Raw genomic sequence first — 19400 nt, 5'->3', positions numbered from 1 at the left:
AAACCAATACTCAAATTCATTGACATACCAGGAACTAACACACATTCCTAATCAAATCAACTAGTCAAGCACTATATTCACAAGTAGTTGGGCAAAATTGACTTATGTTAAGGTAAGGGGCACAGGGAAGCATAATTTACAATTCATTAGAACATATTTTTGGATTTTTTTTTTCAATTTTTTTGTATTTTTCATAAAGGAAAGAAAAAAAACTACACTAGGAAAGAAATAAATAGAGAAGAGAGAAAGAGAGTTACCATATATACAATAAAACTCCCCCCAAGCCAAATCAAGAAATGCCCTCATTGACTTGGGAAGGTAGCTAGGAGAAGCTACTCCTCATCGTCATCCATCCTCTCATATCCTCCTCCATAGCTCGAGCCGGTACCACCCTGGCTCGGTCCAGCACCACCATAACCCGAACCACCTGTAAAGTAGTTAGGGTTCACATTCCCCCCCCCCCATACCCCCAAAAGGAGCGTCACCCCCTAATCCATGGACTGAAGAGTAGTCCACATAAGTACCAAATGCTCCGGGGTGAGAATACCCTCCTTGGGGGTATTGGAACCAGTCGGGAACTAATGCCTTGGGGGGGATAGCCCCTCGGGGGGGATAGCCCCTCGGCGTGCATAGTCATTGTACATGGGGTATAGACCCCTCCCAAGGTTCCTCTCTATGTGTCCTACCCGACAATCCAAGGTGCTTAACCTAGAATCTAGGTTTTGCACCATGCCCTCTACTCTCCCTTGCCCCATCTCTATACGGTCCAATTGGCTCCTAAAAGCCGAAAATTCATAAGGGGCATTAGGGTCGACATTATAGTCCACCGAGGAAGTGGGTACGCCATAGGTGAAGGGTGGAGGTGGTGGGTAATGTTGTGAATGGTGTTGGGGGGAATGGTGAGGTGGTTGAACCTCACCTTGACCGTTAATCTCAAATGTATAAGAAGGCTTCCCCTTCTCAAATTTGGTCAAGGCGGGGTTGGGTAAGGTGAAGGCTTGGTCCCTCCTACCCGATTGTCGGTGGACTATCCACCAAGTGTCACCCCCCACGGGTTTCACCCAGTTTACGCTCCCTAAATAGGCTAGGTCCATGAGGTTTGAGCCTACAACTTTCCTATGCCCATCCGGGTTCCAACCTAGGTGTTTGATGGCGATATGGGTCACTAACCCCCCAAAATAAATAGGTGCCCTAGACCTACCCATTTCGGCCGTGTTGGCCGCCCTTTGGAAGTGATTGGCTATCCTATGGGGTATGTTCAATTTTTCAGCGTTAGGAATTACATAGGATGTCAATAATTCCAATTCATCCCTCCTCACATTTTCCGATTCATGCCTCCCAAAAATAGTGAGGCCGGCAAATCTTTGCCAAAACTTTGGGATGGGATGTTGAATCCACGTCCCTTTGGCGTGTTGGAGGTTAGCCAAACCCTCCCCAGTTAGTCTCTTGTAGACCACGGAAGTGTGGTCTTGAGAGGGTTCGATTGGTTTATCCGATTTCAAATCAAACAACTTTCCAAATTCTTTAAGAGTTAATCTCACATCGTTGTTCAATAACGGGAATCGCACATGAGTGATTATTGCATTGATTTTAATAACATTAAAACTAGAGACAAATTCTAATGTTAAATAGTCATATGTATCATGGCACATTTAAAAGAAACCACTCATGCCTATACCTTTAAATAATTTTTCCACATATTTATCTAGACCTAATCTAGCTAGTGTGGGATGATGAACAAAGTGGGTTGAGATTACCTGTCGATCGATGAGGTTTAGCATCCTAGCCCGTTGCTCCTCCGAGGTGATAACAACCTCCTCCCATCCCGGTACTTGAAGCTCCGGGTTGACCGTGGATTGTTCTGCCCTTGAACTTTCACCCCTTTGTGTCCTAGAACGCTTTGAAGCCATTGTATGTGGAAAATTGGGTATTTGGAGCTTTCTCTCTCTAAGGGTTTGAAGGAAGTATGAGAGAAAGTGGGGGAAAATGGGTGGAAAATGTACAGGAAGGTGTGAGGATTAAGAATATGTAAAAAATTTGAGATTTTGATGGGTGAATTTGAGGAGATCTTGAAAAGAGAGTGGAGTTGAAGGTGTGAAAATGGAGGTTTAAGAGAGAGAAAGTGTGAATGAGAAAGAAGAAGTAAGGAAGAAAAAAAAAAGAGAAAGGGGGAAGGATGTTAGAAACATCCGGATAAATAGGCGCGCGAAGGTGGTTTATGATGATTTGCAAAGTGCGCGCCCGATCGGGCGACCTCCGCCCGATCGGGCGCGAACTCGAACCTGGAAATCGCCCTTTGCTCGCCTGATCGGGCGAGCTTCGCTCGATATTTCTTTTTGTGGCACTCGATTTCTCCAAAATTCCGCCCAATCGGGCGAAGTTTCCCTTGATTTCTTCCCTCATTTGTGCGCCCGATCGGGCAAAATTTAGCTCCAATAAAATCAATATTTCGCGCCCGATCAGGACTCCTTGCCCGATCGGGCGAAATTTTCTTCTATTCCGACCTTAGGTGCGCGCCCGATCGGGCGAGCCTCACCCGATCGGGCCCGTACCCAGGCCTGAAGCTTCTCTTTCTTCGCCTTTTTCTCTTGAAACCTCCATACTTTGTGATCTAAAACCTGTACAACACACTCATGAAAGGTAAAATTCACTCTCCTCACCTCTCTAAAAGAAATAAAAATAAAACTAAAGAAAATTTTAGTTTAGAAAGCAAGAAATACGGGTTGCCTCCCGCAAAGCGCTGGTTTATCTAGGTCCCACACGACCTTCTTACCAAGTACAATAACTAGGACCCTTGGCCTAACGCTTGATTGGGAGGTTTCTCACCCGGTCTAGCGGTGGTTTGGCTGCAACGCGGCTTCCTGACATGCCCTGTGGGACGCCAATTCACCTTATCTAGTGGATCCTCCTCGACCTAGATTGGGAGTTCTTCAATGGTACGCACTGAAGATCCTCCTTTGATCGAGGGTTTCTTCAAATTGTTATTGCAATTAACACTTGCAACTCGATCTGGCGGAACACTTACCGTAGGCTCAAATTGCACAACTTGCTTGATTGATTCCACCTTTTCTTCCTCAAAACAAAGACCAACAGTGTAGAGGGCTCTTTCTATTGCATCAACTTCCTTCTGCCATTTGTCTATCTCATCTGAAAGGGATGCAACACAAGATACCGCCTCCAAGGGATCTTTTACAAGAGCTTGGGGCTTGTAAGAATAATTCTCAACCACATTGACACTAAAACATTTCTCCTCAGTCAGGGGACTTTTAGGGGTATTATTAATATGGAAATTTTGACTTTTACCACCTTCAAATAACCACTTAATTGAATTTACCACCTCCAAAAAAAAAAAGATTTACTTTACCACCACCAAAATTTCCAAAAATTCGATTTTACCACCAACTAACGGATTCCGTCCATGAATCCGTTAGTAAGGCCCACCTTTTTTACGGTTCTTCTTCATCTTCCCCGATTTCCATATCAACCCAACCGGCAACGAAATTAACACACCATGGTTGGTCGGAATTTCGTGTGGGGGCAAGGGAGGGGTCGGAATTTAGTGTAACCTAGGGAGGTGATCGGAATTAGGTGGTGGTTAGGGTTTTAGGAGTGCGGAATTTGGTGGTGGCTAGGGTTTTAAGAGTTGTCGGAATTAGGGGGGCTATATGGTTGGTCGGAATTTGGTGGCTAGGGTTTTGAGGTCGGAAGTTGGTGAAAAGGGGGTCAAAATCCGGTGTGGGGGCTGTGGCTGTGTGGTGCGATGCGGTGGTTGTGGATTAGTGGGGTCGTTGGTCGGAATTTCGTGTGGTCGGAATTTCGTGTGGGGGCAAGGGAGGGGTCGGAAGCTGGTGGTGGGGTCGTTGGTCGTAGTGATTAGGTGGTGACTAGGGTTTTGAGGTCGGAAATTGGTGGAAAAGGGGTCGAAATCGGTGTGGTGGTTGTGCGGTGCGGTGCGGTGGTTGTGGCTGTGCGGTGCGGTGGTAGTTATTAGGTGGTGGGGTCGTTGGTTGTAACGGTTAGGTGGTGGGGGCTGGTAGCGGTTAGGTGGGGGGGTTGGTCGTAGCGGTCAGGTGGTGGGGCTAGTCGTAGTCGGTCCGGTGGTGGGGTCTCGACGGTGGCAGCAACCACCAATTGATGGATGAGGTTTTTTAATTTTTTTTTTTGTCTTTTTAATTTTTTTTCTAAAGCTTACCCAATAATATGGCGACACGTGTGCAAGGTAGGCCCCACTAATGGATTTATGGACGGAATCCATTAGTTGGAGGTGATTGGTGGTAAAACTATTGTTTAATTTTTTTATGAGGTGGTAAAGTAAATCTTTTTTTTTTGGAGGTGGTAAATTCAATTAAGTGGTTATTTGAAGGTGGTAAAAGTCAAAATTTCCTATTAATATTAAAAACAATTTTTTCATCCCCTACTGATAGTGTTAACTAACCACTTCTCACATTTATGATTGCTCCTGCAGTGTTAAGGAATGGTCTTCCCAAAATAATTGGGGTTTGCATATCCTCAGCCATATCAAGAACAAAAAAATCAACAGGTACATAAAATTTACCTACTCTAACGGGGACATCCTCTAAAACACCTAAGGGGTATTTGAAAGAACGGTCGGCCATTTGTAGAGTAATATTAGTAGATTTTAAATTACCCATAATTAACTTGGAACACACAGATAATGGCATGACACTAACTCTAGCATCCAAATCACACAATGCATTATCGATCATTAGATTGCCAATATGAAAAGGGATAGAAAAACTACCCGGATCTTTTAATTTAGGTGGAGATTTATTCTGAAGTACGGCACTACACTCTGCAGTGAAAGCTACTGTCTCTACCTCACTAATAGACCTTTTCCTTGTCAATATTTCTTTCATAAATTTTGCATATGAAGGAATTTGTGTGATTAATTCAGTGAAGAGAACTGTTACCTTCAAATCTTTCACCATCTCCAAGAACTTACCAAACTGCTTATCCAAGTTTGTCTTCAAGTGACGATTGGGGAATGGAAGTTTGATAATTGGCTTTGGAGCATTGTTTCTCTTATCTAGAGTAGCCACCTTCTCTAGAGTCATACCCTGCAATGTAGAATTAGATATGTTAGTATTATCCTTTAGGCCTGCAGGGCTATTAACTACATTGTTTGGTTTAACGGAATCAAGATTAGCATTATTTAATAAATCAAGTTCATCAACTCTAGGCATAGAGGGCCCGTCATAGTTTGAACCATTCCTTAGAGTAATTGCATAGGCTTGATCTGTAGTCCTGGTCGGCTGTGCCGGCAGAGCTCCCTGTTGGCGGGCATGTAGAGTAGAGGAAAGTTGCGCAATCTGATTATCTACAATTTTATTGTGCGCTAGAATTAAATCAATTGTCGCATCTCTACTCTCCATGTGCTTCTGCATATTAACCAACATCACTCTAATTTCCACCAGAGAAGGGTCGGAAGATGAGGAGGGTTGTTGTGGTTGGTTCTTCAGGCCAGCATTGGGATGGTAATATTTCTGTTGCTGTTGTTGTGGCGCCTATGGTTCTTGTGTTGGTGGATTTTGAACATTAGTACTCCGGTAGGAAAGGTACAGATGATTCCGATACCCAGGATTGTAGGTGTTGGAGTATGGGTTATTTTTCCTATAAGCTTGAAAGGCATTAACTTGCTCCACGGAACTCCTGCAATCTTATTCCCAACGACCTATAATACCATAATTTTCATAGAAAGCCTCATTAGAATTATTATTAATTGCAGAAACATTAGCTACATTAGCAGTGCTAAGATTATCTAATTTTTGGCAGATAGAGGTCAATTGAGCTTGCAAAAAGGATACAAAGTCAACACTATGCTTCCCCTTGTCAGAAAAACCTCTAGGATTCCCATATTGGGAATTATGTATCGCCATATCTTCAATAAACTGACCTGCATCATCAACATTAAGATACATAAATCTCCCACTAGCTGCAGAATCTAAAATTATTCTAGAAGAATTTCCAATGCCATTGTAAAAGGCTTGGATTAACTGCCATTGTGCTAAATTATGGTGAGGGAATTCTCTTTGTAGATCCTTGAACCTCTCCCAAGCCTCATATAAAGATTCATCGGCTTCTTGGGCAAAGTTCTGAATCGCACTCCATAGTACGGTTGTCCTCTCTACAGGATAATATTTGTTATAAAAACTCAAAACCAGAGTTTCCCAGTCAGTTATACCAAGTGCAGTTCTATTTAAGCCATTAAACTACAATTTAGCTTTTCCAGTTAAAGAAAAGGGAAAAAGAATCTCCTTGATTTGGTCTTGAGTGACCCCAGCTTTCCTGATGGTATTGCAATATTGACAATAGTCGACAATGTGAAGATTTGGGTCTTCACCCTTGGCTCCACTAAATTGCTTCCTCTCTATCATCATTATAAATTGAGGTTTAATTTCAAATTGAACCCCATCAAGAGCCGGAGTAGGAGTGAGATGTGGAAAATCTGTGAGCTTTGGTTTTGAGTAATCACTAAGCTTCCTTGGAGCCGTCATCTCTGATTCTGGATCTGATGATACCTCTGAATCGCTAGAACCAGTTGGAGGGTCTCGGTAATTATTATTATCACCAGAATCCGCTAGGATTTGCTTATAGAGATTTTTCTGTCTATGAAAAGATCGTTTGATCTCAAGATCGAATGGGATGTACCCTGATCTGGAACACCTGGGCATAAACAAAAAAAAATAGAAGAAAATATGAGATTTTCCTCAAAGAACTTACGTTCTCTGAGACAAAAAAAGAAAATAACCTAGACTACAAAAATAATCAGAAATAAAAATAAAACCGTTTCCCCGGCAACGGCGCCAAATTTTGACAAGGTAAAGTCGTATCCCCAAATCAAAAGTAATTCCTAAATCCTCTAACTAATGTAGATAGGGAAGTAGGGTCGAATCCACAGAGAAACGGATCTTTCTATTCCTAATTAACTAATATAATCTAGATGATGAAGTAGCCAATATATAAATTTAAATATGAAACTAAACTACGAAGATTAAGAATAGGGAGAAAACAATGAATAAAAGGATCTAGGGCATAGGTTCACCAATAAATAATATTCCAGGGTAGAATATAATAATCACTCATCAATGCATATATTAATCAGATTATAAAGGGCTTTCGCTACGTATTATAATCACACAATTAATTTACTGGTATTAAATCTCATCTTTCGAATCTCGACCTAACCATTTATAAATTAACCTGCCTATTGAAACTAGTCCTAAACATCAATTCTCATATGTCGAATCTCGAATCAATATTGTCAAACTCATGCATAAAAGATCAGGCCTAATCTAGTCATTAAGCATTAAATCAATCAATAGGAAATTAATCTAGCATTGATAATTAACAACAATAAATTACCCCTTCATATTATTCATGGATCCCCATAAACCCTAGAAATAAAACTACTCATACATAATAGAAACTAAACTAATAAAGGCAATAAAACAAAACATGATTAAAGGAACAAAATAACAACTAAGATTAAGAGAAGAGAAATAGTTACCCAAGGAAATCTGTATTAATGAAAATAATTAAGAACAAAGTTGAGAGAGAAATTAAGAGAGAGAAAATATCCTAAGTAGAGATAGAAAGTCTCATAAAAAAAAGGTAATTAGAATTTACGTACATAATTCGTACTTAAACATTCCTCAAAACAAAAAATTAAAACTAATGTAATCAGCTCTAAGAAAAACACGCGCCCGATCGGGCGAAGGGCCGCCCGATCGGGCCCGCTTTTTTTACAACGCCCTGCTGGTATGCCGCGCCCGATCGAGCTTACGCTCACCCGATCGGGCGCGCTTCTTCCTTGAAGGTTCCTATGCGCACAGCCGCTCGATCGGGCGTATGCTTGCCCGATCGGGCTCGGTCTTCTTCTTCGAGGCTTGGATTTCGATTGGGCTCGATTCCTCGGCCCAATCTGGATTTCCTCATCGGGTCTAGATTAATCGATCCAATAGCCCCGGTATCTCATACCGAGCCCTTAATCATCGGCTCTCACCGATCCTGGGCTTCAAGAGTGGTCGTGTCCTTCTAAAACTACCCGAGAAAATGCTCCAAAAGTGCAATTTCCTGTAAAACTCTACTAAAACTACGAAAACACTAGAAAACACAAATTGGTAATAAAAGTGGCCCTAAAGAGCCAAAAACACTACTAATTATGACCATGGGACGGGGGTAAAACACCATATAAATTAGACATATCAATGTCCCTGTTAGAGTAGGTAAATTTTATATACCTGTTGATTTTGTTGTTCTTGATATGGCTGAGGATATGAAAATACCAATTATTTTGGGTAGTCCATTCGTTAACAATGCAGGAGGAATTATAGATGTGAGATGTGGCAAATTGACACTATCAGTAGGGGACGATAAAATTACTTTTAATCTGAATAATACTCCTAAAAGCCCCATGACAAAGGACATGTATTTTAGTGTTAATGTGGTTCATAATTATTCTAACAAGCTCCAAGCTCTTGTAAAAGATCCCTTGGAGGCGGTATCATTGTTGCATCCTCTACAGATGAAATAGACAAATGGAAAAAGGAAGTTTATGCAATAGAAAGAGCCCTCTACACTGCCGGTCTTGGCTTTGAAGATGAGAAGGTGGAAATAAACAAGCAAGTTGTGGAAATTGAGCCTACAGTAAGTGTTCCACCAGATCGAGTTGCAATTTCTAAATCTAGTGACAATTTGAAGAACCCATCGATCGAAGAGGGGTCTCTAGTGTGTAGTATTAAAGAACCCCCAGTCCAAGTCAAGGAGGATCCACCAGATAAGGTGAATTGGTGTCCCACAAGGTATGTCAGGAAGTCGCGTCGTGGCCTAAGCACCACTCGCCCGAGTGAGAAACCACCCGACCAAGCGTTAGGCCAAGGGTCCTAGATTTAAACTTGGTAAGAAAGTCGTGCGGGACCTAAATAAACCAACGCTTTGCGGGAGGCGACCCATATTTTCTTGCTTTTAGTCTTCTTTCTTTTTCTTATAAGAGGAGTGAGGAGGGAAGTTAATGAGTTTATTGAGTTTTACAGGTTTGGAAAGACTTAGTCAAATTTGGAGAAAAGAAAAAAGAAAATCAATCGTCAAAAGTTGCCTCGGGTCCGACCAGGCGAAGCTTGCCCGATCGGGCGCGAGAGTAAAGGAAGAAAAATTGGCAATTTTTGCCCGATCGGGCGCTAGATTTGACGAAATACGGAGATTTTGATCGCCCGATCAGGCAAAGGCGCCTGACCGGGCGCGAAAGTAGAAGAAATTCTGGGTAAAAAATCGCCCGATCGGGCAAAGCTCGCCCAACCGGGCGCGAGAGCAACGTAAACTTAACGAATCAGATCGCCCGACCGGGTGACAGCCCGCCCGACCGAGCGCGACACCAGAGCCCCGTCTGTTTCTTCTTCTTCCTTCTTTCTTTTCTCATTTCTTTCTCTTTCCTCCATTCTTACTCTCACTAAAACTCCATTTTCTCTAACTTCTCTCTAAGTTTCCCTCACCATCTCTTACCCAAATCAAATAATTCTTACATATTCTTAATCCTCTCTTCACCCTCTACACATCTATACCAAATTTGCCCAAATTCAATCAAATATTTTCATACCCATTTTTTTATTATGGCTACAAAGAGATCTCGGTCGATCTTTGGGATGGGTTCTAGTTCAAGGGAGGAGTATGATCCGGATTTGCAACTTCCTTATTGGCCAACAATTCGAATTGCTACCCAGGAGCAAAAAGAACGGCTAGAACACCTTTGCGGGCGTGAGGTAATTCCTTCACGGTGGTTACACCGCCCTACCCTTGAATCTTATGGTTTGTATGATTTTTGTTAAACGTTATTTGAACGATATTGGAATGAGAAAATTTGTTGACATACATTATCCTACATATCGTGAATTAACGTGCGAATTTTTGTCCTCTTTGAAAGTTGTAAATAGTAGAAATGGGCCGAACTTATGTTTTAGGTTGAACAGTAAGAATATTAGTTTAACTTATGTTGAATTTTGTAAAAGATTTTATTTGAATTCTGAATTACCTCATCAATGGCATGCTGATTATAAAATGGGTGATTTTTATCATGCTTAAACTGGTTTACCGACCCCCGACCCCCAACATGCTTGTACAAAACCTATCCATCACCCTGTCCCAAAAATCTGGCAAAGATTTGCAGGTTGTTGTTTTCTTGGTAGGTACGAGCCTCATAACGCCCAAACCAACAAACTAGCTGTTATTGGACACTATGTGTATGGGTTTGGTAAACTGAACATAGGTAGATACATCATCCACCATTTGAGTAGACATGCCACGGCCAGTACCCAGTTTAGTACCCCTATTCGTTTAGGAGGCCTGATCACTAGGATAGCAGTTAAAAAGGCCGGTTTTGTTGAGAGTGGACCCCACCAGATGACTAACTATGGACCGGATACCTATATGACTTCTAGGTACTTTGAGAAGTTGGGTTGGGTACGATTGGATGGTAAGAAAACCCCTCACTAGTGTATTAGGACAGGGACTGAGCAGCCATTGCCTATATATTAGATAACATTGAGAAATTTCCGATTTTCCCCCGCAGCAGCATATATATTAGATAACATTGAGAAATTTCCGGCTTCTGTTGGATCAACTTTGACCAAATGCTTCAAAACCTCCTGTGCAATTTCCACAGAGTAATGCAACCGGCATGCTCCTAAGAGCGTACCCCAAATGACAGCATTTGGTTCCATTGGCATATTCTGCACAACCTCCAAAGCTTCCTTTAGACGCCCACCCCGACCTAATAGATCAACCAAGCAGCCATAATGCTCTATTTGGGGGACAATGTCATAATCCCTTTCCATAGAATAAAAATAATCAAGACCCTTGTCAACATAACCCATGTGAGTGCAAGCACATAAGATACCAATGAAAGTGAATTTATCAGGTCGAAAACCACTTTTTTCATCCTTGAGAAAAGCTTGAGTGCTGTCACTCCATCTCCATGCATAGCTAAACCTTGGATAATGGTGTTCCAGGAAACTAAATCTCTTTCAGACATCCCCTGGAATACAACTAATGCTTTTTCTGCACATCTGCACTTGGCATACATATCAATCAATGCATTATTCACTGTGACACTACATCTAAAACCAGTTGCCACAATTGAGGAACGAACTCTCTTCCCAAGTGTGAGCAAACCAGACTCGGCGCAAGCAGCTAGGATACTAATAATGGTCCCATCATCAAATTTCAATCCTAAACTTTCCATTTCATTATACAAAGATATAGCCTCCTTTGTGAATCCATTTCCAGCATACCCAGAAATTATTATTGTCCATGACACCAAATTCTTAACAGGCATCTTATCAAAGAGTAACCTAGCCATATCCAAATCCCCTACTTTCGTATAACCCGAAACCATGGTAGACCAAGATACAACATTTCTCTCAGGCATCTTCTCAAACAATTGAAACGCAACATCCATGTCTTTTGCTTTAACATACCCATCTAACATTATATTCCAGCTCACAGCATCTTTCTCAGGCATTTCATCAAACAGTTGGCGAGCATCTTTCAAATTACCCCCTTTAACCAACCCCCTAATCAATGAATTCCAAGAAACAATATCTCTATCCTCCATGAACACAAACAACTTCCTAGCAGAACTAACACCAATCACCCCACACTTACAGTAACTATCAATCAACGAATTGGGTACAAAAATATCACCAAAAAAACCTAACTTTATCATCTGGGTATGAACCATTTGAACCAATTGCAATGAACAGGGTCCACTACAAGTCTTAAGAAGAAAAGGGTATTTAAAATTATCAGCGAAAACGCCATTATTAAGCATATCAAGAATAGTAATGAAAGCTTGAGAAGATTGAGAATTCTGGGTATGAGCTCTAATAAGAGAATTATACAAATGAACATTGCGATATCGAACTTGATTGAATACATTAATGGCTAACCCTAATTGATGGCAGAGAGAGAAAGCAGAGATTAATTTAGGTGCTATAAAAGGGTCATTATGAAGATTAGCTTTGAAAATTTGAGCATGAAGAAAGAAAGAGGGTAGGAAGAAGAAGAGTGAAAAATCGGGGAGAGAGAGTGAGAAAGCCAGAAAATAGAAGAAAAAAAAGGAAAAAAAAAAAAAAAAAAAAAAGTGGGGCCTACTGACGGAAATTCCACCGGAAAAACAAAATGGGTGGTAATCTGAGCGTTTTTTTAATTTAATGGGTGGTAATTTAAAATAAAATTTTAATTGAGTGATTATTTAGAAATTGATACTATTTTTGGGTGGTAATTTGCAAATTATCCACTAAAAATTAAAAGACACAAAAATAAGAAGTCAGTGGACTTCGAAATCGGCTGCAATATTGGGAAATTATCCCATACTTCGCACATCACACCACTCCAAATCACACACCATCACAACCGTTCGATTATAAGTCAATCAAATCAATGGCCAAAAATGGAACCCAGAAGTGCGCGGCCGTGATTAATGAGTGCGCGCCCGCGTCTGTTGAAGTTCGAATGATGGCAGGGCTGCTCGGAGGCACTTGCGGGACTGCTGCTGCGGTGGTGCAATAGGTGCCGGTTTAGGGAGTTTCGGCTGGTCTCTTGTGTGTTGCGGGACTGGTGGTGTTGGAGGGGTGTTGCGAGTTTGCTGCAGCTGGAGCAGGGGAAAGCTAATTTGTGCGGTGGTGGCGAAATTGGGAGTTGCGGTGGCTGCTTTTCGGAGGTAGAAGGTGGCGCTGGTGGTTGATTGGTGATAATTGCGGTTGTTGTTGGAGTTGTTGCTGCTGTTTGGTTGTTGTGGGATGGAAGGAGTTAATTGCGGCTGCCGGAAAATAGGGGAAAGGTGGTGCGAATGGTGGTGGTGTGAAATTGGTGGCAGATTGAGTGTTTAGGGGGAGCAGGGGAAGTGTTGTTGTTCGTGAATTGGGGAAGCTAGGGAAATTGCTTGAGGTTGAGTAGCCTGTGGGCGCGAGCATCACCCTCACAACACGCTCTTGATGATCACAAAAGTAGGCAGTACCTAAACACCATGATTATGGGTTCAACACTACCCGGCTTGAGAGCGCAACTATGCAAGCGCAAGAAGTTGAACTTGGAATATCCAGCTACAAAATACAAATGAAACCAAGGATAAAATGAAGTAAAATAAACTCAAAATTAACAAACAAAACTAAGAGAAATAAAATGAAAATGAAAAGAATATAAGATAGAAAACATTATAAAATGAAAAGAAAATAAAGGAAAGAAAATGAAATGAAAATGAAAATGAAAATAAAATAAAATGAAAACTAAAATAAAATGAAAACTAAATCTATAAAGTCTAAAATAAAGGAAAAGCAACTACAATAACGAAAATAGAACAAATAAAGGTAGGGGTGAGCATGGGTCGGGTACCCCTACCGTTAGTACTAACGGTTCGGGTACCCGATAACCAATATCACTAAAAATGATATCCATAAGTCGAACCGATAAGTGCGGGTACCCGGATTTCGGGTACCCGAATTTTCGGAACGGTTATCGGGTACCCTATAAAGTATCCAATAGTGATAATTAAACTTTAAAAATTAGTTATTATGATATTTTTTAACACTAATTAACAACAATACCACATGATCTTGACCAAATTATTAATAACATTACTAATTATTGATATTTATAGTGATTATGAAGTAATGTAAGAGTTTAAATATTGAAAATATAGATTTAAGTAGGAAAAAAAATAATTGCTTATCGAAACGGAACGGGTACCCGTTAAATTTTAAAATGATACCCAAAAACCATACCCGATAACAAATTATCGGAACGGGTACCTGAATCGTTATGGTTATCGGATCGGGTACCCTAATTTTCGGAACGGTAACGGAACGGGTTTTTGGGTTTTCGGTTTTTCGAGTAGTTTTGCTCAGCCCTAAATAAAGGAGAAAATACTAAAAAAAAACCATCAAAATGCACAAAAGCCATAAAACAAGAGAGGAAAGGTAAAATAGAGAGAAAAAGCATAAAACGAAACATTTATTGAGAAATAAAGCTATGAAAAGAAGGTAAAAACGACTTAAATGCTCATCAAATGGGTGTCATTTATGACACCATCATTAACTTCAATAGATCTGGAACCATGACTAGAAGTTCGGGGATGAAGGTACAAATCCAACCTAAAAGAAAATTGAACCTTCCCTAATAATAGGTCTCTACTTTATTCTTCTCGTATTCATGTGCGCTTTATGACTAACATGCAATCAATAGGTTAACCCTAAACCTGTTTATCTATGTTGGTTGAATATTAATGCACAAATAAACCTATTATTGGCGATCACTTGAATTATAATCAAATTAACCCTAAACAAGATTATTAATTATCTTATTAAGCGTGATTACAAGTACAAATTCCCTTTAAACATGCATAAAAGGAGTGATCAAGCAATAACAATAAATATAATCAAGCAACATGATAATCATGATAATAAATCATAATTAAAATAATAATCATGTTAAAGCATAACAAAAGCAAGATCCTGGGCATGATACTAACAAGATTAATAACAAACCCTTGCATGTCACTAAACATCAAAGATCAAATATATAGCCCTAGCATGATACTAACATGCTATTAGGAAAGAAAATAGAAAGCATCATACAAATCATAATTGATATAAGCAAATTACCCTAAATATCATACTAAGGAAACATCCTAACATGATACTAGGAAGCAAAATAACAACCTAAACATGATTTCTATATTGTATTATCAATAAAAACAATTAAAGCACTTACTTGGATGTCTCGTATCTCTTTTTAATAACAAAATACACACGTTAGTAACTTCAAGGAAAATATAAAATCAAACAATTAAATTAAATAATTGAAATAAAGATTTGGGACCAAACCCTCAGAAATAAAACCTTTCACGTCTAGGGCAAAGACAACTTCGAACTTGACTAGGTGTGTCTAGTGCTAATGTATGACAATAGACACCCATCTATGTCTCCCCAAAACCAAACCCAGTGATGAGTACCTTTCATGTCGCATCATAATCAAATGAAGTGAAAGTGTGGAAAGTCTAGTGTTGCGGCTAGTTTTTATTTATTTTCTCTCTCTGTTTTTGAAAACCTATTTTAAGAAAATAGCCATTCCAGTTTGGTTTGGTCCATGGCGAGGGTCCAATAATAGTGTAGTTGGATGGGGCTTGAAAAGATCTTTCCAACGATATATTATAAGCCCAATTCCGATGAATAATAAGGAACTTATGACCAAATTACTAAACTGGGCCCGTTTGATCTTTATATGCGGCCCAATGATCTAGAGAAGGGCCTAATATTAATTTATCATTCCTGATGCAATTAGAATTTATTTTAGTTTTCTAGATTCTTCTAGAAGGTTCTTTTCATTCCTAATTCAATTAGCATTGATAAATTGACTTTGGTTGACATTTTGGAGTTTTAATCAGAATAAAAGAGTTTTTAAGAAAAATACGATTTTGCCCTCTTGTACGGCTAAATTTCATCAGAACTAAGAAAAAGCGTGAAAATAATTACTAGCGCCTGACGACAGGGATTAGCGCTTGGTGATAATGCTTGGCGCCTAGCGCTAGCCTTAGCGCTTGGCGCAAATGTCTAGCGTCTGGCGCCAATGTTGTTTTATTCTCGTCGAAACTCTGATTTGTTTTTCTATCCGTTTGGCTGATTTTCTATAAATAGATTTCTAAAACCTCCGTTTTTAATCATCAATTCTCATCAAAAATCACCAACTCTCATCAAGATTCTCTTGATTACTCTTTCTCTCTCTCTAGCTTTCTCTACAAAATTCTGCATTCACAAGATCTAGAAACACCTAGCCAAATTCGAAGTTGCCTTCGCCCTAGACGTGACAGGTTTGGTTTCTGAGGGTTTGGTGCAAAATCTCTCTTTCAATTATTATTTAATTTAATTGTTTTATATTTTCCTTGAAGTTACTAACGAGTGTATTTTGTTATTAGAAAGTGATACGAGGCATCCAAATAAGTGCTTTAATTGATTTTATTGATTTTATGAATCTTAGAAATCATGTCTAGGTTGCTATTATGATTCCTAGTATCATGTTAGGATGCTTTCCTTAATTTGATGTTTTGAATGATAACTATGATTCCTAGTATCATGTTTAGGGTAAAAGTTATAATATCAAATATGCTTATTATGATTTCTGCGATGCTTCCTATTCTCTTCCTAATATTCATGGGAGTAACATGTTAGGGTTTGTTATTAATCTTGTTAGTATCATGCCTAGGATTTTGCTATTATTATGCTTTAACATGATTATGATTTTTATTATGATTATTATGTTGCTTGATTTTATTTATTGTTATTGCTTGATCACGCCTATTAGGCATGTTTAAAGGGAATTGGTACTTGTAATCACGCTTAATAAGGTAATTAATAATATTGTTTAGGGTTAATATAATTATAATTCAAGTGATCGCCAATAATAGTTCTATTTGTGCATTAATATTCAACCAACATAGATAAACAGGTTTAGGGTAATCCTATTGATTGCATGTTAGTCAGAAAGCGCACATGAATACGATCAGAATAAAGTAGAGGCCTATTATTAGGGCAGGTTCAATCTCTTTTAGGTTGAATTTTTACCTTCATCCCTGAACTACCAATCATGGTTCCAGACCTATTGGAGTGGATGTTTGGATCGTTAAGGGGTGTAACCTTCACCTCGTGAACGGTTTATAAGTTCCTAAAACTTGTTGGCGACTCTTTTTCTCTATCTTCCTTCCCTTTTGACGTTACCGTACTTTAGTGTATGATCACAGTGGAGTTCAAGCTAGGGATAATGCTTGAAATATTCCCTACAGTTTTTGGCGACTCCACTGGGGAGAATTTCTATTTTAATTCCTGAAATTTATTTCGGCAATGTTTAGAATGAGTGGATGAGACTCGAAAAGTTCTAAGTATTTCATGTGCTTAATTTTGATTAACAAAATTGACATATGCATAAAAAAATTCTCATTGGAAAGACTATCTGTAATGAGTTAAAAACATAGGATTTTTATACGTAGGAAATTTGAGGAATATCTTTCACAGCTAGGAACGAAATAATGTTGCACGAAACTGGAAAATTTAATCGAGCATAGAAAGCTGCTGAGGCATGTAGGAACTAGCGTCAGAAAACAGAGTCTAGCGCTACTGATTTGACACTGGCGCCAACAATTTGGCTTTGGCGCCAGGCCTCTGTTTGCTAGCGCCAAGTTCTTCCAATACCGAGCCAGAAATATGCGTTCTAATTTTGACCAGTTTTTAGCACTGTTTGCTCGATCCTACTTCATGATTGAGTTTTTCTCACTTTTATGAAACCCATATGTGTTCTACATATGGAAATAACCCTCTGGGAATTCATTCTCCATCTACCTGATTGAACGCTCTGTTCAACAAAGGGTACATCCAAGAATGTTGAATTCACCAAACCATGGAAGCGAGTTTTTCTAAACTCGTGGTGTCCCATCCACTCGCACTAACCCTTCACGGTTAGGCTTCCATGCGGTTCATCCGGACAATTAACCATGGACCCTCTTTGACTAACCCATATCCCGAACTTTAGAGAACTAGAGTCATGGTTAGGTTGCAAACTCATTACATCATATTGTGACTACTTGACTACTTGTGCATTCTTTGCTTGTGCATACTCTGTGTTTTTCCTAACCGTTTGTTTGACTTGTGATTGAGCCTAAATAAACTAATTAATGACTAAAGGACTTTGTTTAATTAATTAATTAATTAATTTGAGCTAAAAAATATACCTAAAATCGAGTCATAGTTCCTTTAAGTCAACCCGGATTTTTATTCCCGTATACTGCACAAATGTCAACTTGTTTTGGTCATAGCCGGAGTTCTAGGAAGAACTACGAGTCATATAACCTATGGATCTGTAGCACCGAGTTTTATCTTTAATTTGCCGTTGATTTCATCCCAATAAGAGTCACAGATAGAAAGTTATGACTAAAATACCACATCCTGTCCAGTTTAATGCATATACGTGAAGTCTTAACTTAGTCTTTGCTTGAGTATAGTCACATAGTCTAGCCACATGGTCATGACACGAGTCTTAACATGTCACCTACACTCACTAGTATTAGCACACACTTTGTGTATATGTCACCATGATCATGTCTTAGGTTCATGCATGAGTCGGTTTTTTCCGTTATTTGAGTTGGGGGTACATTCTATTCCTAATCTTTTCATATTTCTCCCTCTACGTCATCTTTCTTCACATCACAACCTTCATTCTTCCTACCTTCTTCCGTCTATGCATGTTGAATAGAGTTAAGTCAAGTAATTAATACTGAATATCCCTAATTTCCCTTTCCACAGTACTTGGTCGAGGAGAGAAGGGCGATTAATCAAGGACAACACCTTTATTCAAGTTCAACTTTTTGATAAACCAATTCGTCAAAAGAGGAAAGCTAAGAAGATAATGGCAACTCAAGAAGAAGTCAACGAACTTAGGAATCAATTGACTACAGTGACAAAGGCATTGAAGGCTTTAACCCTCAAAATCAATGATCCTGTGAAGCAACAACAGATGGACCTTATGCAAGAAAGCTTGAGCAAGCTGTCTAGTGACTACAAATTTCAAGGCATTAGTTCACAAGGGGTCTCGGTGGACAAGGAGCTTCTTCCGCAGAAGTTCAATGCCAACAACATCCTGAAATTCAAGGCAACTTACAACTTTTATTTTCATCTAAGAGCTTTTGAAACAATAATGAACATTAAAGGCATTGATAAGAAAGTGTTTCCCTCTATATTTTCTCTATATCTTGAAACTGTTTTCCAACAATGGTACTTCTCCCTTGACAAAGAGAGAACCTCTACTTGGGAGTCAATTGTGAACGCTTTCATAGATAGGTACAAGTGTAATATTCAAGTCAAAACCGATTATAGACAACTTGAAATGCTAAGACAAAAAGAGAATGAAGGCTTTACTTCTTTCTTCAATAAGTGGAGGGAAAATTCTGCTATGATGATTGAGGTGCCCTCTAAAAAAGAATTTGTGAGAATGTTTATCAAGAATCTCCAAGAAAAGTATTCGAAGCATTTAAAATATCAACATAATTTGAATACTTTCAAAGCCGTTTATGACATCGGAATTGAAATCGAAGATGACCTCACAAAGCAAAAAGCTACTAACAATAGTAACCACGGTGGCTGGAAAGGAAAGAAGAACGACAATCCTTTTTCTTCCAAAAACGCCCACTCTAGTAATAATGTTAGTACCTTTGACCATAACGGTGTCTTAGCCATGGACAATCAAGGATATAAAAAGAAACCCAAGAGAGAACTCATACCCATTGGAATGACCTACGATGCTGCTTTCGACCGTCTCTACGATCGAGGATTAATCAAACCTATTGG

At 39.4% G+C, this 19400-nt stretch overlaps 1 protein-coding gene across 1 annotated transcript; it reads right to left on the bottom strand.

The window, feature by feature from the left end:
* Nucleotides 1–10813: 10813 nt before the first annotated feature.
* Nucleotides 10814–11936, bottom strand: LOC110730717 (pentatricopeptide repeat-containing protein At3g29230-like). The gene has a single exon (XM_021910540.1). It carries the CDS (start codon nucleotides 11840–11842, stop codon nucleotides 10814–10816), a length of 1029 nt encoding a protein of 342 aa, XP_021766232.1. The 5' UTR covers nucleotides 11843–11936.
* Nucleotides 11937–19400: the final 7464 nt, after the last annotated feature.

This window comes from Chenopodium quinoa, unplaced genomic scaffold (genome assembly GCF_001683475.1).
Source record: "Chenopodium quinoa cultivar QQ74 unplaced genomic scaffold, ASM168347v1, whole genome shotgun sequence".
NCBI classification, from domain to species: domain Eukaryota; kingdom Viridiplantae; phylum Streptophyta; class Magnoliopsida; order Caryophyllales; family Amaranthaceae; genus Chenopodium; species Chenopodium quinoa.
The sequence above is the reverse complement of the archived record's forward strand: the minus strand, read 5'-3'. Positions and strand labels throughout refer to the sequence as shown.